At 45.0% G+C, this 23,627-nt stretch overlaps 1 protein-coding gene across 1 annotated transcript in view; it reads left to right on the forward strand.

Moving 5' to 3' along the window:
- Positions 1-10,893: 10,893 nt before the first annotated feature.
- LOC104263995 (cystathionine beta-synthase-like protein) overlaps positions 10,894-23,627 on the forward strand; it is a 32,068-nt gene continuing 19,334 nt past the window's right edge. Inside the window, exons 1-5 of the mRNA XM_059827931.1 lie at positions 10,894-10,925; positions 17,167-17,296; positions 19,425-19,636; positions 20,232-20,338; positions 21,306-21,440. Coding sequence (XP_059683914.1) covers positions 17,255-17,296; positions 19,425-19,636; positions 20,232-20,338; positions 21,306-21,440 — 496 coding nt within the window. The 5' untranslated portion in view covers positions 10,894-10,925; positions 17,167-17,254. The remainder of the gene's footprint in view (positions 10,926-17,166; positions 17,297-19,424; positions 19,637-20,231; positions 20,339-21,305; positions 21,441-23,627) is intronic.

Genomic DNA, 23,627 nt, shown 5'->3' on the forward strand with positions numbered 1-23,627 from the left:
CTGTTGATGAAAATGTGTGTGTATATAATATAAAATATTATATACATAGTGAAAATAATATACTGCTTAAGAAACAGTTACTCACATAAGTTTCCCTTTTCTGCTATGCTGTCTGCTTATTTAGGTTAGTTTAGGCACATTTAAAAGGAAGGCTGTGCAAAATGCATTTATTTGCCAAGTAGAAATGCTTAGTTACAAAAATGTATGTTTGTTTGTTACCAGAAGTCTGTGCTCTGTCTATCAATGTGACTGTGGCATTTACAATAAATCCAATTTCTTGGTGTAAAATCTAAAGCCTATTTTCTAAGCACTGTGGAGTAGTTGAGTTGCTACTCCTGGCTGTGCCAGAGTTCATAGTTCAGTCTTTTTGATTCTTGACTAAATTCCTTGTCTTTGGCTGGAAAGAAAGTTGCCTAGTGCAGTGTGGAAAAAAAAAAAAGTAGTATTTTTATTGCAATGATTCATAATAGGCAGGTGAGGTTTTTAAAAAAAACTCATGCTCCATGCAACATGATTTATTGAAGGAAATGGAAGGTCCTAAATACAAGGACCAAATTTAACAGACTGATTTTTTTTTTTCACTCTATGTTCTCTTCGCTGTCATTTAATGAAAAGCATTTCGTTAGCATTCAAGGTCATAGGAAACTAATTGGATGCTAGTGGAAAATAACTTCTCTTTTTCCACCTTTATTTGCTTTCTGATAGTCTGAAGTGTGATAAAAGCTAATGGGCAGATGGCAGTTTCTTCATCTTCTCTGTCTGAGTTTTAATTGAATTGCACAATAGCTATATATCATAGGTTGTGTATCTCATAAGGAGTTAAAGCTTTAATTGAAATGTTTGTGGAACATCTTGAGAGGCAATTTGTACAATGGCTGACTTGCAGTTTAACTTCATGTCTGCTTTTATTCAATGTGTAACATAGTAAGAAATTCTGGTGGTCAGTGATCATATTTCTGCAAGATACAACTTAATGTACGTGAAGCTACATAATACAATATAGCTTTCCAATGGGGGAGAGAATCTAGTAGTGCTTTTTTCGTTCTGAGTCAGATAACTTGCTAAATGATAAATCTGCTCCTTGATTACTATTAAAAAAAAAAAGGGGAAATAAATAGAAAGGATATGGAAGCATTACATAGCCAGATTAACAACCAGCTTCTCTCTGCCTCCAAAATAAGTATAAAACCATTTTGCTCACTGGAACTTGGAGTTGGTAAACAAAATAATACAGAGAAATTACCTTTTCTGAATGAACCTGCTTTGCCTCTTACAACTAAATTCTTGCACCAATTCAATTTTGAATTTATTTTGTTCGCACTGGATGATTTGGCCAACCAGATTGTGGAACTTACTTTGCCAGTAACCTTTTCAAATAAATATATCTCTATGTGAAGATGGCTTCACTGCTTATGTTTTGTTGCAAGTACATAAATAATGCTTTCTCTTCACTGGAAGAAATTGAGCAGTGTCTGGCAATAAATGGCTGAACTGAAACCTGTGGTATTTCTGCTAGGCATTAGGAATTTAACATTGATAATTTAGTTCTTGCAGTTTACAGAATATTAATCCAGTTCCATTTCCTCTTCAGGGAGATTTAGGATTATTAGTGAGCTAGTTTAAATCTCAAGCTCAAAAAGGTAAGGATAGTCCTTCTGTTTTTTAAAACAGTATCTAGTATAATGTGAATACTACTTTAAAAGGTTTAAGATTTTTTTTATACAAATTAATGTCACAAGCTGATTCACTTTATAAACAAGTTAATTTTAAACTAGTATAAATATGTCCCTATAACAGCTTTCATCTGTTTATCTAAACTCTGTTAAACTGCAGGTATGTTTTTTTTATGTGAACGAATAGCAGAAGACTGATTTCTCCTCCCCTCAATACAATTTTTCTTAAGAAAGCACCCTTGAATTCCACCAGTGCATCATTTTATGGTCTGATTGCACAGCTACACAAAAACTAACCATTTAACTGGAATATGTCATAATGGGCACTGAAAGCAATGGGTTTTACTGGATACTCAAAGGAAAAAAACTCGTGCATGGATCATTACCTGATTGTGTAATGATTATCTAGTGACAGCATTTAGCATATAAACTAAGCTCATGACATATTTTCAGTTAGGTTCACCTTTTAAGACTATACTACCAGTAAAATCATCAAACTCAATTTCAACTGTACAAATTTGGTTAAACACTTATCCATAGTAGTCCAAACTGTATTGGTTTACCAATACAAACCAAGCGGAAATTCTACACCCCCTTCTCTTGTTGCTCACAATGTCTTAATTTTTTTTTCCCCCTCCTTCCCAAAGGTACCTACTTCTCACAAATATTTCATTGTTGACTCTTCTGTAAAACAGTGGATCTTAATTTATGGAATTCTTTTACCTCAAATAAGTGACAGCATACAGTATTTTCTGAAGTCTGAGTCAATTAGGTTGAAACTGTTAATCCCAAGTGGCTTCCTCTTCTTTGTATTTGGCTCTTATTCTGTGAAAATGCTGCTTGTCCATGAATATGATGTATGTTGAGACTGTAAAACCAAATGGAGAAAACTTGTTCAAAATAAAGCCTTTTTTTATAAGAATCTGACAAAAATTATCCCTTTCCTTTAGCTGGGATGCTGTTCTTTAAATGACTAATGAGGACATAGACTACAAGTTTAAAATTCTTAGCTCTTGTCTTGAGCTGTTTTTTGAGTGATTCTTTGCCTTCTGTTTTTTCAAGCTGGTGGAGCATGTCTTCAACTAAAAAAAAATAAAATCCCAACTTCTCCAGATTTACTTGATGAAGTATCAAAAGAGTGCAACTCGGGATTGAGAGCTGGGGTTTTATTTTGGTTTTAAATTGGTAAGGGTTCTGGTTGAGAGATCCTGCAAGTTTCTGTTGTGGCGATCTGTAGAGAACAAGAAGGCTCATTTTTGATGGAAGGAGCATGTTTAATTGAAGAAATGAGGGAGAGGGGTCATGGCTTTTTAAAGATAATTATTCCTAGTGTTGCATCACTCCAGCTGTGAAACTTGGGGTGTTAATGACTGTGTCCATTGCCACCGTTTTACAACAGCACCTTAAACTGAATATGCTGTCTTTAAGGTATTAAAATGAAACTGGTTTTATAGCAGTTGGGGGGGATGTTAATTGGGCTGTTCTCCAAACACTTGCAACTCCTGATGCTGCTGCACTGACTTCCCTGAAAAACAGTCCTGTTCAGGAAAAGTCAGCTCAAAAATGGAGCTGAGTTGGCGTGCACTCACTTCAGCTTGTAAGGAAGTAATGCCTAATACGTAAGGCTGTCATAGGAGAGAACACTTGTAGCTGTATTTGCCATTTATTGCAAGGATGAAGCTGAGCTGTACTACTGTAGAGCACAATTTTACCTTGGGGTGCATGAATTTCAATTTGAAAAAAATTGAAATTGCAGCCAAGTGTCTGTAGAATAATACATCCTCATGTTGAATTGATACATGATGCATTCTAAAACTATGCACAAGTATTTCTGAATTCATTGCATTAGCCAATGCTACTTTTTACAAACATCTCCAAATTATTTTTCTTTTTGCAATATTCATTTTGTTAAATCCACACGTATGGAAAATGGAGCATGCCTCCTGAGCTATGTGGACAATCCTTCCTTGTCAGCAGTGTGCTCATCAGTCGTAAACATCTAACCCCTGTTGATGCATGTCATGTTTTATTTCTTCTAAAATTGTAACTTTCAGCAAGAACAACCACTAGTGAAAGGACACTATACCACAGTTCCCTAGTACTTCAGCAGCAGTGGCAGAACCACTTTAGAAGGTCCATGTTTTCCTGCTGGAGTTTACTGCCAAAAAAAGGTGTTAATTCAATTGATACAAAGTTTCAACTTGTAATTGGATTTGTGGAATCAGGTCAAATGGTGGCAGCTAACAAACCAGATCTGCTTCCACCAGACTGCTTCTGATAGCTAGTGGCTTCATTTCAACATATGCAAAGTGGGAGGGGGAAGGGTGTGCTTATCTCACCTCTTAACTGTTAAGACACAAGTGCCTACTTCTTAGCAGTGCTCTGGTAATCATCAGGTTCAGTACTTTTTCATAATTTCACTATTGGTGTTTGTTTTCTAACTAGATTGTTTTGACAGGACCAAAGGCAAGTTACATGTATTCGTGCATCAGCAGAGCAGAAAGGTTAAAACTTCTGATGAAGAGTTGGGGTGCGAGTAAGGCTGGGGGTGAAAACTTCAGGTGAGCTGGAGCCCTGTAGCAGCTTGTGTGAGTATGATTGCCCCTTTGATACAAGTACCTTAAAAATATTCAGCGCTCTGCAAGCTATTCCCAGTACAAAAAGAAAATTAATATGATTCAGGTATTTCTTTGGGACAAACCCATGCATTTTTGACAAAGATATACAGAGCACTGTTTTCCTGAGCCCTGTGAAATCAGTATGCTGTGGGCCACTTCCAGCTCTCAGTTTTCAAAACTGCATGTTTAGTTAAGTCTGGAGGAAAAAAAAATAGTTTCTGGTCTGGTTTCAGTGAGCCGCAAGACAAAGTGGGGAGAAAGGCAGCAGATAGTAATCAAGCCGGCCTCCCTGCCTCTTCATTTTTCACAGAAAAGCCTTTAGTCTACCAGGCTTAGGCCTGCTGTGCTTTTGCCAGCACCTGGCTTGATTTCAAGTCTTGCTACCTATGCAGCTGAATATTAGACATGTTTCAGATTATTTTCACTTTCTTCCTGGAGCTGTCTGGGATTCCAGCCAGGCAGGGGGAGGGTGGGAGCTGCTCCCACTGTAACCTGTGCACCAACCTGCCTTCTGGGCCTGAGAGCTGTGAGAAGAGACAGGGGGAATGACTGCTTCTCTCTTTTCTACCCACCCATTTCCCTTGAGAGCTAATACTGCTCGTGTCTAAAAGAAAGATGAGAGGGCGCTTCACGGATCAAAACAGTCTTGCATTTTCCATCATTTCCTCTTCCTTCCTCCTTCCTCTCTCGTGAACACGGAGGATGCTTCCTCTCGTGTTGATGGAGAAAAAAGTCCTGGAGCTGCAGGAGGAAGAGACTTGATAAAGGGACTCTGAGGCAGGGCATGAAGAACTGATTTCTGGACAAAGCACAAGCAGAAAGTGAGCAGACAGCCTTACTGACTGGGATTCTATGCAACATTTGTTGTTGCATTGCTGGACTGGGGATGGGCAAGGGAAATTCCAAAGTCTCAGACAGGCCAAAATCTGACCAAGTAATAGTCTCATTCGTGTCCAGGCCGGTCTTTTCATTCTGGAGGGGTTTGACTCATGATTTTTGACCCTTTTATGTGACTACATTAACCACAACAAAGAGTCATTTAACTGCCCTTCTTGCTCAGCCTCCAAGGAGGCATGCCTTTGGTCTTTTGGACAACTCTGTGATTCTCAAACACACGTGGTGGCAGCTGTAACACTTTACAGAAAGACCATCTTCAGCAAAGGGAATAGATCTGTAGGTGAAGAGATAGCAGCAGATTATGTCCTCCTTGTAGTAGTAGCAGATGATTTGAGCAAAGTTTCTGACAGAGTCTCTCACTCCACCCTGGTATCCAAGCTGGGTTATTACAGTCTGTATAGGTGGCTTGCCAGGTGAGAGAAAAACTGGCTGGGTCATTGGGCTTACAGGGCGGTGATTAACAGTTCATACCCTCCCTGGAGACCAGTTACAAGTTCGGTATGGGTCTGTGCTGGTATTTGTCCTGTTTTAATATTTTTATCAGTGACTTAAAGGAGAAAATGAGTGCATCCTCATCAGGTTTGTGGATGACACCAACCTGGGGTGGTGCACCTGCCACACAAGAGGGCAAGGCAGTCATCCACAAGGACCTGGTCAGGCTGGAGGGATGGGCCAGCAGAAACCTCATGCAATTCAGCAAGGACAAAGACAAAGTCCTACCCCTTGGGTGGACCAAGCCCTGGCAGGGCATAGGCTGGGGACTGCTTGGCAGGGGAGCGGCTCTGCAGGTAAGGCCTTTGGGGTCACGGTGGGCAGCAAGCTGGACATCAGGCCACAGTGTGTCCTGGGAGCAAAGAGGGCCAACTGCATCCTTGGTGGGATGAACAGGGACAGTCAACAGACTGAGGGAAGTGATTATCCCCCTCTACTCGGGACCATCATTTTAGTCCCCCAGTATGGAAAAGACATCAGTAAGTTGAAGTGAGTTTGGAACAGGGGAGAGGACAGTCAGGGACTGGAGTGGTGGCTCTGTAGGGACAGGGCAAGTGAGCAGGACTTGCTTAGCCTGGGGGAGGGAAGATCGTGGGGGAACCTAACAGCCACCTCCCTGTGCCTACAGGGGGGTCAGCAAGAGGAAAAGTTAGGATCTTTGCTGAAGTCATAAATTGAAAGAGGGGAGGAAAGCTTTTTCCTTACAAGGATAGTCAGGCACTGGACTGGCTGTGCAGTCTCTATCCTGGGAGGCCTTCAAGACCTGACTGGACAAGGCCTGAGCAACCTGGTTTGATCTCCAGATGGACCCTGCTTTGAGCAGGAGGCGGCTGGACTGGAAATGTCTCAAGGTCCCTTCCAGCCTGAGCAATGCTGTCGTTCTGATGTTCAACCTAAATCTTTGTTACTGTAACTTTGACCTTTTCCACTTTCTCCTGCTCTGAAGGAACATGAAAAATGGTTTATCCCCTTCCTCATCGTCCTTTAGCTAAACAAAGGCAGTTCTGCCTTTTTTCAGTTTTCTCTTCTCTTAACAACTCTGTTTCTTTCCATCTTTACTCCTGGGCCATGTTTCTCACTACACCTTCTTGTTGTGCTCCTCAGGCCATGTCCCACATGGGCCATATCTTTTTCAAAATGCAGCATTCCAGATGGGACATGGTACCTCAACGAAGCACACCAGTACTAAGAGTGCCATGTGTCCTGCAGACTATATTCCTGTTTGCATAACCCTGTACGATGTTTGCTTTTTTCACAACAGCGGGGCCTTGTTGACTCACATTGAGTTCGCATGGCACTATAGTCGTACCTTCCACTCTACACATTTGCTGCCCAGATAGTGGCAACTCGAGCAGTTGATTGCTCCTGCCTGGCTGTAAAATTTTGCATCTGTCCTTATGGGCCAACTTCTTATTTTACTTTCTGATCTCATTTCTCCAGTCTGTCAAAGATCATTTTGAACTATGATTCTGTCCTCCAAATTGTTTGCAGCCTGTCCCACGAAGTTAAAATACGGAGTGGCTCTTCTCGGGTTGCTTTTTCCTCCCTTTGTACAAAACCATTTCCATGAGCTTGTGCAATAGCCTTGTGCTCTCCCTTCCCAAAAGGGCTCTGGGTACCACCAAAGCACCACTGGTTCTCTGGGTGACTTCATTAGTCACTTACAAGAAGCCTCTTCCACCCGATCTTTCTCCTTTGGTGATCCTACCACAAGAATATATACCTTTTTTCCCCCCCTCCCTTTGATCACTGATGGTAGACAGAGAGAGTCCAAGGGATTTCTCTCCTCGACCTTTCAGTCTTCAGCATGTCTACTCATCACTGATAACAAGAAACAACACTCTCTGCTTGCTGTTCCTAAACAAGCTGTTTATTTCTATGTTAATATTCCAGTCAGTGTCACATCACCACTACGCTGATCAAGTTTTGATTATATACCAACTCTCACTGCAAGTCCTCTTGTTCCTTGGGAGAAAAATAATCCTAAGCGTTGTCAGATCTCAGGAAATGGCTTAAGTGGCTCCACTTACGAAATTGGTAGTGACCTGCTGATTTATGGGAGTTATTCACAAGGCTGGGTTGAAGATTACTCTAAGTGTCCCACTGATTTGGCTTAGCCAGGATGGTCTAATTAGTGGGCAGTGGGGTGGAGAAAAGCTTTGTGTATACATTCCTAGCCACCATGACTGATTTTAATGCCACTAATATCAATGGCACAATGCGGGCAGGTGTTGCTGTGGATATCTTTTAAGTTGTTTTTTTTTTTTAAAGTAAAAACTCACATTTTCTAGTAAGTGTTGCCAGTTTACCTTCACCTGGCTGCTGCCACAGTGAAGGAGATCAAATTTTGAGTGCAGAGCTGTGGTGCAATTACAAATACCTCTCATTAGGCTCGCACGTTATGTTCAGATAGTTTCCAGTACGCCTAATGCTGTCACTTGGTCATACAAGTCTCCTCTGAGGTATCCGTTTTACATTTTACAGGATCTGGCAAAGCCATCTGTGCTGCTGATTTCGTATCTCAACACCCATCTGCCTGAAGTTGCAGGGGTTGCTGAGGGGCTGGCACTTTTTCAGACAGAACAGCTGACTCAGCGCCTCTTCCTTCAGTCCCTGAAAGGCATAAAAGGTGCGGTTGTCTTTCCTTGGGTACCCTCTGTGAGTACAACTGCAGTTTTCAAACACTTGCACCCATTCTGTTCCAAATATTCATGGATTTTTGCTTCGCTGTGCTTTGCAGCTGGGCCTCACGTGTTCCCTGGTGTCTCATGGTTTTTCTGATACCCATTTCAAGGGCCAGGCTTTCTTAACATCACCGTTTTCACACTCTGCATTCCACTTGGGCCATTCTGTAACTTAGCTGCACCAAATGCAAGCTAGAATCTGATTCCACATGCTTTTCCAATTGATGTTTTTCCAGCAGGGCTAATGGTTACTTGTGCAAACCTCACTTCACACGCATATTTCAGACATAACTAGTTGGGCAAATTGCGATTTAAAGTAAATAATTGTCCTGTTTAACAGCAGTATTTACTAGTAAGTCTTTCTTTAGGAAAATGAGAATAACAATGTGGAATTCAAAGCAGGTTTACATCTACTTTGATCCAGAAAGGGGCAGGGAAAAAGCAATGTAATTTGTCATCAACATGGATTTTTTTGTGTAATTTAAGTGTGGATTTTTAGCATATATAATGAAACAGCTACCTCAGTGTTGCTCTTTATTTAAGGCGGATACAAAATACCTGGCTCTTCTCTTGATTTGTTTTTAATTGCTCAGTGTTTTTCCTGTGTTTTTTCATAAAATTCACCCCACATTCTAGTCATGGTCCGTTTTCTTACCAGAGAGATCCTCGACTCTCTGTGACCCTAAAACTGGCCATTCAGCTTCAGACCAGCCACATCCAGATGTAAAGTCTCCTCTGTCATTTTACCACTTGATTAAAACATCCTGTTCCTTACTTTTTATTTTTATACAGCATACAATACTCCCCAAATAGCTACACTATGTAGTATCTATATGTCCAGATGGAGACATACAGTTGTCTTCGCTCCTTCATTTACTTAAAACATGTGGAACACTTCAGGGTGTATCATGTTCTAAAATAAAGCTACCTTGAATTGCTTTTCTCTTTTTTGGTATTTTTTATAGATACAGGAGAAATTGCTGCTTGGACTTTCTACAGCAACAAGCTATGCTCTCAAGATGTTCCACTCTGGTAAGCCTTTTCGGATACTCATGCTTTCATGCAAGGATTTCTGTATTGTTTTTTAACTTTCTGCATAATCTGGAGCACCTTGTGGTAGTCAAGAATTACTCTGAGACCATTTGCACTGAGTGTCTTGAATTCATCTGCACCCCCTGCTATACGTCGTAAAGCTGCATTCACAACAATGGAGATGCAGCCATTGAGACACTGAGCAACTTCCCAGGTGAGTACCTCATTATCACATTCTCAGACACCATCAGAAGTGTAATAATTACATCAGAGCTTAATAACTATCCACTGCATTGGTGCCACAAGGACTCACAGAGATGAAGCCAATTTGGCTAGGATACAGTACCCCACGAGGCTTGAGATGGCCGCTGCTTCTTCACGAGCAGCGTGTAGCCTGCTTCTGTGCCAGCAAGCACACCAGCAGACGGGTGCCAAATTGTAGGCAACACGGGAGCTTCAAACAGAGAAAGCGTTTAGGTGTTTTCCAGAGACGTGCTTAGGGCCTGGCACCTTTTGGGATAAACCCGTTTCCTGGTTTGCGGCATAACTACCGCTAGCGAATGAGCGGTGTGGGTTTGTTTCGGCAAGACACTTGCGCTTACTTTCTGTAGCACCGTTTCTAGCTTGCATCTCCTGGCCAGGCGATTCACCAGCTCTTCGCTGCCCACGGGCTGGGTATTTCCAGGCTTTGACATGAGACCCAGGGATGCCTTTTCCTCTCTCTCCCCTGATGCCGATCTGGGCAAGCTGAGACGGGGCCCACAAGGCGGGTGGCAGGCGGCCGGGTGCCCTGACGCGGCACAACCCTGAGGCCTTCCCAGGGGTTCGGGTGCCAGGGGGAGCGTCTGGCGGCAGACCCAACCCTGAAACTCCCCTCACAGCAAGCCCCTCTGATGCGGTGGGTATATTTTTTACCCGAATCGGACAGGCAGCCAGCCAGTAACGCTTGCAGCGCTCGGGAGTGACAAGCAGTCCATGCGCCTGTTCCTCCCTACGGCCGGTGCCTACAGGCGCACGATTAAACGTCGCCGTCGAAGGCCGGGGCCTGGGCACGCCCCCTCCGGCCCGCGCCCCCGGCGCTGGCAGAGACCTCATCCCGGGCTCCGCGGAGGCCGTTTGGAGAAACCCGAGCGTTTTGCCCCCCGGTTCCCCCTCAGACCTCCGGCGCGGGGCCGGGCAGCCCTCACCCCGCGGCCCGGCCCGGCGGCCGCAGGGCTGCAGGCGGCAGGGCCCGCTGGCCGCGCGCCGCCTCCCTATTGTCTGTCTCTGACTCGCCAACGCCCCCGTGGCGGCCAATGGCCGCGCGCGCCCCCGCTCCCTCCCCTCGGCAGGGCGGGGGGCGGGGCCGGCGCCAGGCGGGGCGGGGCCACGGGGCTCGCGGGCTCTTCTTAACCCCCGCGCCCGGGCGGCCGCCGCTGCGCCTCTCCCTTCCCTTCCCTTCCACCACCTCCTCCTCCTCGCTGGTGTGCCGCGCCGCAGCGCGGGTGGGCAGCGGCGGCGGTGTCCTGGCGAGCGCCCGGCTCGCGTGGGTGAGGTGGCGGCCGTAGCGGGGGGCGGTGGCGCTGCGGGCGGCTGCATCCCCCTCGCCGCCCGTTGCATCACCCGCCGGCGTGGGGTGGGGGAGGAGAGCGGGGGTGGCCGTGCCCTTCCCCCGCCCCGCTCCCAGGCCGACGGGGACGCGTGGCGTGGGCTGCGCCGCGCTTCGCCTCAGCGGGGGCGGCCGTCGGACGGTCACCGTCGGTGCGGCGGGACGGGGGGCTGCCTCGGGCTCGCCCCGCTGCGGCCGCGGGCGGTGGGGAAGAATGGAGGGCTGCGGGCTGGTGGGTGAATGTGGTTGTACTGCACGGGTGGGCTTTTGCTTTCCTCTTTTAATTAGGAGAAGAGAGAAAGGGGCAGCTTCGGAGCCGTTCTGGGCAAGCGGAGCCCTGGAGCTCGCCCTGGCGCTGGCGTGCCCGCGGGGAGGAGGGGAGCGCAGGCCGCGGGAGGGGGACGGCTGCCGGGGATGCTCTGGGCGGCCGGAGGGCCCTGCGGAGTGCTCCCTCCGGGCGGGGAGCGGGAGGAGGAAGGACGGGCTGTCTGCTTCTGGTACAGGCTTGCAAGATGACATCGTTCCTTTGGGTTTTCTCTCTGGGGCTGGCACACGCTCTCCAGCTGTTCTTAGCCTGTTAACCGTTGTTCTCACCGGTACTGTGGCAGTCTCTTGCCAATGCTTTTTGGCAAGTCTGGCTAACGCAGTGGACTAAGAAGCTTCTTCTATTACACTTTATTGTATACATTGCCCTTCCCCTATTAGGAAGGGTCTGAACTTGGCTGAGACCTGTGAGGCCTACTTCAATAGCAATGTTAGTAATGCTGCTAGCATATTACTGAACCAGCTATTATTTGAAAGACAAGCAATTCCTCTCCTGTTCCCGTTTGAGTATCTAGTCTTCTGTGTTTTTTTTTTTTTTTTAATCCTAAAGCCTTTGACCATGGAGGTTTTAGAGTGCTGGGCCCAGTTCCAGCAAAGTTGCTCAGACTGTTTACCCTTTAAATGAGTCTGTTTGCTGAGTTGAGGCATGAGAGCTCTGTGTTCTGCAAAACTTGTGCTGTAGAAAGAAGGGAAAACTGTGAGTACGAAGATAGGTGAAATCTAGGGATTTTATGATTTTATGTCAGAAGAGGAAAGGTATTTCCTGGGAAACTGAGACCTGCTCAGAACCTGGTATTTCTCAGCAGGAGAATGGCTGTAGTGAGATCACCACTGAAGAAGTAAAGTTTAGGTGCTAGGTTAGGTCCAGTACTTGTAGCATTTGGACAGGTCATCCTTTTTGTTACTAGTTAGTGGCTCTTTAGTATCCTATCGTGACCCTCTGTGTGTGAGTTAACCAGTCTGCTTTCCTGAAGCCAGAGCAGTATGTCTAAAAATTGTGGTTGGTAGCCAGTGTCATGGGGGGCCTGTGTCCTGGAGCGTGCGTGGTGGCTCAGGTATGTCACTAATCTGGTGCTGGCAGCATAGCAGGCTGGCATGGGCTGGCCTTTAGCTATTGGCAGGTACCTGTTGTCTGCATCCGAGATCCCTAGGAACTAGGCAGGCAGCAGGGTGTACCATGACCATGGTTGCACTGCGGATGCCGCCAAAAGCTCTACAGATGTAGCCAAAGTGGGTGGCAGCCGGTCTTTCCCACAAAATGTGCATCAGCCAAAAAGCTGGTTTCCTGCCCAGGTGGTTGTGACGAGTATTTCTCTGCCAGCCTTTATCAGAGCTTCCTGGGCTAATAAAAGATGTGATGCCTTCCGGGGGGGGGGGGGGGGGGGGTGGGCACCATAATGCTGGGGAAGGGGAGCTGTGCTTCCGCCTGGTTTATAGACGTGGTCAGAAATTGAGAGTAGAGATTCAACTCCTTCTTTTTGTCATGCTGGGCAACTTGGTTAATCTCTGAGCCTCTGTTACCCTACCTGTAATGCTTCTCTCCCTCTACTTGGTGAGCTTGGCATATCAAGAACACTGTTCAGGCTGTAGTGTTGGTCCATGTTTGTGCACTGACTAAGGAGAGGGAACTAGAAGCAGGGAAGGAAATAATGAAAGCTTCTGAGTGCAGCAGGTAAAAATGCAGTTGAGACATTCTCCAGTCTTTTCTCTAATGCTGTTGTGCTCCTTGAAGACATCAGTCTTCACTCAGAAGACTTACCAGGTGAGTCCAGACAGGGTTGGAGTGAACTCAGGAGATGGAGGTGTCAGAAGACACCTGGCGTTAGGGCTGCATGGACAGCTTCCCTTCTGTGGGGGGAAGGCAGACTGAACGCTTTTGTGTTTTCACTTGCTGATCTCTAGCATAACAATTGCCATAGCAGTGGAAGTTGCTTTGCTGTTGAAGTTTTAATATCTTTGCAATGTTACAGAGGTGGGGGCATTAAAAAACTACCCATATCCTGTCAGGAAGGCCTTGAAGGAGTGATTACTGAGAGGATATGCATGTGCTCATCTGCTCTGTAGAACCACACAGACACCCACACAACCCCACCCACCCCCCAACAACACAATAACCCAAATGGCTGACTGTCTCTGGAATTACTTATAGCTGTTGTGTTTCCAAACAGCTTGCAAAAGCTGGATGGGTACTGCTACATCTGGTAACCTGTAAAGATCCTAAAGTTCTCTAAGACCCTGAGATAGGCAGAGTGAGTGGAACAACTGGTTTGTAGTGGTTTACTTGTTCACAGAGTAAAGTACCTACTGAATGTCAAGGTTTCCCATTCTCTGGCCACAGCATAATGGAATTCTGTATCTCATCTCTTGCTGAGTAGTCAGCCCTTGGGGCATCTCTCTCTGATCTGCCTCTTACACCTGCCTTTTAGACAGTTTCACTTCTGCTTCAGACAAGACTCAAGTTAATTAGGTTCTTGCATACACAATACTCTTTAAATATCTACATTAGTGCTGATATCCTATGCTGTAAACAGCGTTAGAAACTGTAGCCCCTAACACATGTGGCGTGAGTTCAGCACAGGCTATTTGGGGATGAATTTCACTCACTGGTCTTCAATCCTGTTCTGTAGGAGTTGAGAAATAGTTTAGGTCTTGGGTTCTCTGTGGAGATGGATCCAGAGATGTGAGCCTTGTCCATAAGGCTTTCTGGATCTCATACCTCTGCCTTTGACCCAATACCCTTCATGATTTAGGTTTAAGTGATTTTGTAAATTGTCTTTCTGATTTTTCTCATGTACTCTGCAGATATAATGGCAGACGTTAGTCAGGCTTTTCTAGTTAGACTCTGCCCACACCCCCAGCTAGTTATGGGAGTGTTCCCTTTTACAGCAAACTTAAATTCAGGCTGACAGAATTTCTCTCCTGAAAATGGGCAGCTCTTCCTGCAACTTATCTCCCTCAGACTCTTCTGAGCAATGTTAATTGCAGTTAGAGCAGCAGAGTTGCCATTCTTCTGTCCTGTCTCCCCAGTCTGCGTTCCTGGAAGAAAGACTGAGAAGAGGGTCAGGCTAGCAAGGAAGTTGCTGTCATCCTGTTTTGGTGATTTCTGCTCACCCCCTTTCCTTTGTCCCCCAAAGATAGCACCAGTAGAAAGGTGCACCAGCCTCCTATAGGCTGACTTGGGTCTGTAGGCAGGATCATGGGGGGAAATTTGGATGTTCTAGACTGACCACCTCTGCCCCCTGTTTTGCTGAAGTTGCATCATCTCAGGCTGGAAGCACCCGTTGGATGTTCTGGATGGTGTGTCAGGAAGCTCATCAGCAGCACTGAAGGAAGTCAAAGATCTGGGATCTTCCTGTTGATTCTGAACATGACAAATCACTCTTGGGCTCTTGACCTGTTTCTTAGGTATAACTGTAAGCCATCACAGGTGCTTTTATGTCTCCGCTGAGTCCTGTAGTAAGAATTCCCCTTGGAGAGCAACCAAGTCTATCCTAAGATTTTGTCCTTCTTCAAAACCCTCAGATAGTAGGTTGACTATAGCTGAGACTGATTCTCTACTAGCATGATTAGAATTTGACTTGATAAATGTGTATATACATACCTATCTACTTTGGGATGGGTGAGTGTTGGGTTATTTAAAATAATGCCTAATAAAATGATTTGAAGGGATTTATTGAACAGGAGTTTGTGTTCTTTCCAATGAATGACGTTGCTTAAGGTTAATATTTGGTGACAGGATTTTTGTTGGCAAAGCTTGTAGTTAGCTTTTTCTCTCTCTCCTTGTTTTTGTTCAAAGTTCTAGCCTCATTATTGAAGCTTTGATCAAACATCAGAGTATTGTCATTCCTCTAAACACATGAGAGAAGCTCACAGCTTAGTCGAAGGCAATAAATACAGCTTTTCCTCTGTTTCATGCTGTTTCTAGTTCAAGAGGTGATGTGTGTTGCTGTTAGTGGATTGTGGATTTTTTTCTTACAGGTATGTAATGGTATTGTCTCGCCCAGTTCGGAGGGAATCCTCCAAAAGGCAACCTTTGAAGGGAGCCACATTCATTTCTTTCCTGCTGTCAATACAAAGAACAAGTACTTATTTCTTGAAACCTCTGAAACTTTTACTGCAACAAATTTCTCTCCTCTCTCCTCAATTTTGGACCCTATTAAAGGACAGTGAGCACTGGTGATTTAAAGTCTGGCTTTACAGTCCTATTTTGTGAGAACCTGAAGATGAACAAAATCCGCTGTTTGCGGATATAACCCCTTGCAGTTTTCTTCCTGCATGTTGAAATGGTTTGATCCTTTGGCAGCAAGGTACCCTTATTAGATGAACATTATATTGTCAGTGTTACCTGTGAGCAGAGGCAGCTGGTGTCTATGTCCAGTATTGCATGCCAGCTGTCTGAAGGAGCATGTGGATGTGGCTCAGAGAAGCCTTGAAACTTCTTCAGTATTTTTTCTTTACTAAAAAAAGTGCTGCTATTCTGAACTGTGAACCAGGCACCTTCTAGATATACAAATGAAGGCCGGGTTTCACTGAAACTAGAAGTAAGCTCTTTTCTGGTAACAAAGACTGGTTGATGTTAGATTATGTGTATTTATGGGATATTATCTTTCTTGGACTGGTGCCTCTCAGCCTAGTCCTGATGAGTAGTCTAGGACAGGATGAAGCCCATCTTGGGTCCTGGGCATGTATTAACCTAAATAAAGTAGAATGGTATCATTTTGGTGTCATGGAAGTCTTTACATCCAGAATGAGAATTATTTCAGGCCTTAATCTGGAAAGTTGGCACTTTCAGAGGCTTTTTTTTCCTAAAGGAGGGAAGTTTAAATGCTTTAGGCATTTTCTTCAAGTCAGCATGCAGGAAAGGAATTGATGTGCGTAGGGCAGTAGTGGTTAGTAGTGCATGTTAACTTGCAGGATCAAATGCTAAAGTTCACTGATCCTGTGATTTGAATTTTTTCCCAATGTGTCACCAGATCATCAACTCTGCCTGATCAAAGCTGTATCTGTTTTGCGTGCATTTGTCAGACGAAGGAGGATGAGGCCAGGGATTCTTTCCAGGTCTAGTACAATTCAGTAATGGAAAAAGCCATGAATCCTGCTGCAAAATGATGATGAGAAAAACAAATATTAGGGAAAAAAACCTCTATGCTTTCCAAGACTTCAGCCAGATTTTTGCCTTCAATAGAAGGAAAGGAAGCCAGCTGTAGGAGCAGGCTCTGTGAACAACTGGCTGGAGTAGGAGAAATTAACTTACTGCTTCCATTTTATATTTTCTAATTTCTGAAACAAAAAGCCTGCTGGAAGGCTTCCTTGTGGTTGAAGTGTTTGCTGTGTGTTACATCCAGCATCACTGTAATTGTGCATTCAGCACTGATTCAGTCTTGGGAGGAAATAGTGAGATTTAGGTCTTCTCAAGGCTAGAGAGGCCTCTGCAAGTGTTCCTGTATAGAGCCTTTTCATAAGTTGTGTACAGGGTCTTTTGCTGATGGCCCCATGAAGCCCTTTCACCCTTGGTGTCTCTAGAAGTATATATCCTGTGGACTGGAGTATTTTCTATTACTTTGTGTGGCTGTCAAGCTTGTGGAATTGCAGACAGTCCAATAGAGATGTTTTTCGCTTACTTTACTGGATCTTAGCCGTGGAGGCCAGGGCAGAGGGAAGATTCATAATGTGGGAAGAACAGGGTCAGGAGACCCTCCATTGGTCTTGCGCAATACCTCTGCTGCATAAATTTTTTTTATCCTGTTTATACTTTTGCAGCTTCTTTTTTTCCTATGAAAGCGGGACGTGTGTCTTGCCCCTATGAGAGACTCTTTCCTGATAGTGGTTTTTTTTTTTCTAACTTACATGATCTGCAGCTTAGAAGAGGATTCCAGTCTCGTGACCCACAGTACTTGGTCTCCTGAAGAAAGTCCAGTCTATTGTGCTGTCACCTTACCAAAGAACATGGAGAAGTTGATATCGGAAAGGCCTGTTTCTGTGTCTAAGGTACTCATTGGTCTTTGGGGAATACTGTTTGTCTGTCTTTCTGTCACCAGAATTTGGGAAAGCCCTATCTGTTTTCAGGGGGATTTCTAGGTTTTTTGCTGGAATGCTGTGGAGGTAGGTGCTATTGAAACCAGTGGCCTTTCTGGAAGAGTTCTTCATGACCACAAGTAGCAATGAAGAGTCTTTTGGCACCATTTTCTAATTAGTCACCAGATAGTATTACTTTGTTCCTCTCTGCTTGGAATGGGGAGGTTTTATTTCAGAGAGCTGGTTTTTGGTGTTGGAGGGGTGTCTCCCATGAGATTAGTCCTGTTTTCTTGATATTTATGGAGGCTAGTTACAGTAAGCACATACTTCAGTGTGTTCAAGTTATCTTCATGTAGGGCACTGTATTGAGCTTCTGCACTGTGGTGGGCTGACCCTGGCTGGATGCCAGGTGCCCACCAAAGCTGCTGTATCACTCCCCCTCCTCAACTGGACAAGGGAGAGGAAAATATAATGAAAGGCTTGTGGGTCCAGATAAGGACAGGGAGAGATCACTCACCAATCACCATCACAGGCAAAACAGGCTTGACTTGGGGAAATTAGTTTAATTTATTGCCAGTCAAATCAGAGTAGGATAATGAGAAATAAAACCAAACCTTAAAAACACCTTCCCTCCACCCCTACCTTCTTCCCAGGCTTAACTTCACTCCTGAATTCTCCACCTCCTCCCCCAAGCAGTGCAGGGGGACAAGGAATGGGGGTTGCGGTCAGTTGATCACACGTTGTCTCTGCTGCTCCTTCCTCCTCAGGGGGAGGACCCCTCTCACTCTTCCCCTGCTCCAGTGTGGGGTCCCTCCCACAGGAGACAGTCCTCCACGAACTTCTCCAGCGTGAGTCCTGCCCACGGGCTACAGTTCTTCATGAACTGCTCCAGCATGTGTCCCTTCCACGGGGTGCAGTCCTTCAGGAAAATAGTGCTCCAGCGTACGTCCCCCATGGGGTCACAAGTCCTGCCAGCAAACTTGTTTCAGCGTGGGCTCTTCTCTTCATGGGGCCACAGGTTCTGCCAGGAGCCTGCTCCAGTGTGGGCTTCTCATGGGCTCACAGCCTCCTTCAGGTGCATCCACATTCTCTGGCGTGGGGTCCTCCATGGGCTAGGGTGGATATCTGCCCCACTGTTCATCTCCATGGGCTGCAGGGGGACAGCCTGCCTCACCATGGTCTTCACTGACTTTGGTGTCTGCAGGGTTGTTTCTCTCACATATTTTCACTCCTCTCTCCCGCTGCAATTGCTGCTGCGCAGTTGGTTTTCTTCCCTTCTTAAATATGTTATCACAGAGGCACCACCACTGTTGCTGATTGGCTCGGCCTTGGCCAGCAGCAGGTCCGTCTTTGAGCTGGCTGGCATTGGCTCTATTGGACACAGGGGAAGCTTCTAGCAGCTTCTCACAGAAGCCACCCCTGTAGTCCCCCCACTACCAAAACCTCGCCACACAAACCCAGTGCATACACTCAGCGTTGCAGTGCAAGATTCTTGTTTTGGTGAGAAAGATTTGGCAAATCAAAATTATGCTTTCCCAACTTCACAGTACTATGGAAACATCAACTGACCATTAAAATACCCATTTGTTGCGACCTTTTTCATATAAGGGAAAAAAAAACCTGGGACACTTGAGGATGGGATTTGGTCTAACTGAGACATACTGTGCTCTCTCCCCTAATACCTGGGTCTTAGGTACAGTGACAGGATGTCTTGTAGTTAATGGTAGAACCTGTTCTTGGGTGTTAAAAGCTAGTTGTTGCCATTGCCCCTTCTAGCTTATAGGCAATACTGCTCTATTGAAAATTGCAACCAGGGTAGTTTCTGTTCAGGCTTCCCTCAGAAAAACTGCATGCTGAAACACTAAACTGGAAATAGATATGTTGGTGAAGGGACAGAGACAAGAATAAAGACTTACTAGTAACATGATTTTTAGCTATTGTAGAGAGGACAATGATGTGAATGGGTGGTTTCTGACTGTGTGGAACTTGAATAACTTTGATAGTCTCAAAAGATGCTCTGACCTTGTTACAGCAGGGCATACGAATCACTCTCATTTGTGGGGTGGTTTTTTCCTTTTTTTTCCCTTCCCCCTCCCCCAAGGATGAAATGCCTACACTTCCTTCCCAGGAGAAGCCAGATACGAACTCATGCGCTCATGCACCTGGCAAATATTTTCTCCCTGGTGGGATGGACAATGAGAACTGCAAGGCTAGTGAGAAGGAAAGGCAGTGGATTCGCCCTGATACACCTAGCAAATGCACATGGAAGCTTGGGAAACCCCTCTCTGCCTCCCCCCATCGTCATACTACTCTGTAAGTATTACTTCTATTTGCTGATTTTCAGTACTGCACTAATCCAGGTCTCCTCAGAGCCATGTGGATTTAGCAAAAGATGACCGATTTAAATTGATGCTGTTTAGCATGTAGATATGCTGATGCTTCTTAATTTCCATGTGTAAGCAAAGCTAAGAACCCAGATTAAGCATACAAGGTGCCTTCCACCAAAGATGTGAAACTACATGGACTGGAACTAACTTATTTTAAGTAACCTGGCAAGCAGTTCCCTGACTAGATGAAAGATTGCACTGTTAATGCCTTTTGTAAAATCGCTGACTCTGAGCAGTGCTAAGCTACTTCATGCCAGGAGGAAATGCAGAGCACTTCATTCTTGCCTCAGCACTTGGCTTGATGTCTGATTAATCCTTGTTTTGGATCAAGGACTTGATGTTTTGTGAATTTGTATCTAATGGATATTCTTCTAAACTAAAATATCTAAAATAACTAGCCTGGTAAAGGGGAGGGAGAAAACTGGTTGAAATAAAAAGCATTGGAAATGCTGTGTTGCTTTTGTGTGACCTGCCTGTGGCCTCTTCTGTGAATACACTGACTTTGTTTGTATGTGTACCAGGCCAGAGCCTCTGAAAATCCTGCCAAGCATCCTGAATAAAGTTGGCAATACACCCTTGGTGCGAATCAACAAGATTGGGAAGCAGTATGGGCTCAAGTGTGAACTCTGTGAGTACTGCTGCAGGCAGAAAATCAAAATAAGAAACACTGTTTCAGAAATTTGGGTAGCCCTGGTTAGTAGCGTCATGTAACCTGGGCATAGGAGGAGTGCAGGTGCCTTGCAGAAAATGGTGAGAAAAAATCCTATTTTTCTTTGGCAGATTTTCAGGGTTTTAGGATTTGGTCATCTAAGACATCTTTCAGTTTGTACTTCATGAGGACATTTCCTGCAGCTTTTCCATTTTTGTGGAAAAAGTAAAACTTTTTTCACAAAAATAATTTTTTAATTTTAAAAATTGTATGAAGTTTTTGACTGCTGCTTATATTCAGAGTATTCATCAGTGTGTGTAAAATGCAGATCTGCAGTTACCACTAAAGGTCATTGAAAAGGATGAAAGAGATGAAACTCTCAGTGAATGTTTTGTTTGTTTGTTTTTCCTAAACCCAACCATATTGGAAATATCTGGAGGATCTGATCAGAGTCCTGAAAGCTGGTGTTTAACACCATTGTAGGGATTAATGCTGGGAGAACTGTAGTGAAAGTGTAGGCTGAACAAGGAGAGAAACTTTCAGTTTGATCAGAAACTCTTTGGCTGGAGAATGTAGCAGGGAAGAGGCAAGGAATGCCAGTAGAGTTCTCTTCCCCCGTGCTATTGCACTGGAAGAGCCCTGGGGCTTTTTAGCCTAATGACTGCGCTGTAGTAAAGAGGAAAGATGAAAGGAGAGGTCGTATTTTGAAGAGACTGACAGAGTATGGTTTCCTGGCATCTGTGGCCGGCACCAAACTTGCTTTGTTGTTGTGACCCATATCAGTGGAGATACTGTGAACTGAATCCCCATCTCTGGTGTTGTAAAGTAGGAAGGTCAGTTGGGCACACATGTTAACAGAGTTGCTCTTGCAGATATGTTGGGGATCAGCAGCCTGTTTAGCAAATGACTGCTGTTTAAGAACTCTGCTTGGTTTCTTTGTTTCCAGTGGCAAAATGTGAGTTCTTCAATGCTGGGGGCAGTGTGAAGGACCGCATCAGCCTGAGGATGGTAGAGGATGCTGAAAAAGCTGGGATCTTGAAGCCTGGGGACACTATCATAGAGCCAACTTCTGGAAACACAGGTAAGGGATGGAGAGATCCTACCAAAGTGTGGGGGGAAAATGCTGTGGTGGTTTTCCTGGAAGAGACAGACTTGAGATTGGAGCATGGAGATTTGCCTGTGCAAGGAAGAAAGGGGATCCCTTCCTGCCTGCATGGTGTAGGGAGCAGTGCCTCTTCCATCTTGCACAAGGAACAATTCTGCAGTGTCCTATGCTGACCAGAACAGCTGGGAAGAAGGTCTGCTGAATTTACAGAGGCCTTTTGCTTTAAAGGAAAAGAAGTGTTAGGCCAGATTCACTAGAGTCTTTAGGTCCTCTTCAGGAATCAGTCTGACTGAAATTACTGGAAAAAAGGCACCAAAAGACTGGTGTGAATCTGGATCTTCCCATTCTCTTTGGGAAGTCCCATGGTCCCTCTGTCAGGTGAGGTGGGCCTGGTTTGAGAAACAGCCTTTCCTATGTTGGTGCAGTTGAGATGGCAGATGAGCTGCATCCCCACAGCACTGTCTGCTGGCATAGCCCTTGCACACCTAGATTTTCAACAGATTCCACGTGGGTCGGTGTCTCCTCCTTGGAGGGCTGGAGGAAGGAACAGTCCCGCTAGTTGTGGGCCAGCGCAGAGCATCTGGTGATCCGAGCAGACTGGAGTTAACTCTGGGCTCCTGTGTCAAAGCTGTTGTGCTTCTGTTAAGCTGCTCTACTGATGGGAAGTAAACATACCTGGAATGCTCCTCCTTGAGCTAGTTAAATATAAAATATACTGCCTCTTCTGAGGAGGTTCCTGAGCTGAGCTACAAGCTACTCTCCTGCCTGATATGTTCTGGAGAGGTGTCTTGTCCTGTTCTTAAACTCTTTCGTGGGCATTCACTGTTGCCTTCTGATAGACACAGGCCAGGCAGGTCTTTCTTTTGTTCTTTTGATCTAGTCCAGCCTTTGTTACTGAAGGGGCTGGGATGAAGAGTTGATCTGTGACCAGCTCTGCTGCCTTCAGCAGAAAACTGAGAAATCATATTTGTTGCCGTTTGCTCGGCAGCTGCTCTGTGGGGGGTGCAGTGCAACTGAAGCCCTTGTGACTGTGGCTATACCTCTTGCCTGAACAATGGCATGTAGTGGAAAATATTCATATATATCGCATTCCTCCAGTGTCTGAGGTCATGCTATGACATCCTGCTTTCTGGGTCAGTACCTGATAAATGGTTCTCCTTGCCACAGAATCCAAAAGATAGAAAGAAGGCAGAACTGAAGGAGATACAGGACAATTACTTCAGAAAGCTGTCTCTTTTCATGTAAAGGCAAAGATCAGGGCAGACAGTAACCTGAGACAATTGGCTTTTGCTCCAAGCTACTGCTCAGAGCTACTGCATGTGTTAAATGTGAGAGCTAATGTGTTATATTTTTGTCCTCTCTACATCCCACTTCTCCCTCAGCCAAAGTCCTGTTTTGATGTTTGCTGCATTTCCAGGTCAGTAGCAGAAAGTACAAAGTGTTAGAGTTCAGGTCTCAAAATGCTTTCTTCATCACATCTCCCATAAGGGAGAGTGCTGGATGGCTTCTCTTCAGTCTTTGGCCTTAGTGAGGCCTTTGCTGTCTTTTTTTTTTTTTTGGGGGGGGGGCATGTATATTTATCTATAATATACTGGGAAAAGTTTGGTTTTTCCCCCACTCTCAAATATTTAAACACTACTTGAATTACTTGAAGTGTGAGTTATGCTTCTCTTACAGGAATGGTTAAAGATGTTTGGTTTTTTTTTCACTTCTATACACTTCAGCACCATGTAGAAACTTTGAACAAGCAAGACTCTGTGTAGGGTAAACTGCCTATGAGGCATTGTCATGGGCATGTGTTGGTACTGTGTCTGGTGCTAAAACAGCAGGGGAGGTGCCATGCAGCCCGACCTCAGACACCTATCAACTAACTTGATCTGTTTAGCTTATCCAGCAGAGAGGTGATTTGATAGCAGGTGTAAGCTTCTCTTCTATGGAGAAGGCACTTCTGAGCTTAGCTCTTCAGGGAGGCAGACAATGACAGGCTGGAGGTGCAGATTTTTAAAGTAGAAATGAGGTGTCTGTCTCTAACAGTCAAGGTACTTAACTGTGGTAGCAAGTTGACATACTGCATTAGAACATCAATCACAAACAGAATTTAATAATGCCTTTTTAGAAAGGACTTAGTTTCGGCACATTGCAACTAGGGATTTCAATTCAAAC

Source organism: Gavia stellata, chromosome 1 (genome assembly GCF_030936135.1).
Source record: "Gavia stellata isolate bGavSte3 chromosome 1, bGavSte3.hap2, whole genome shotgun sequence".
NCBI classification, from domain to species: Eukaryota; Metazoa; Chordata; class Aves; order Gaviiformes; family Gaviidae; genus Gavia; species Gavia stellata.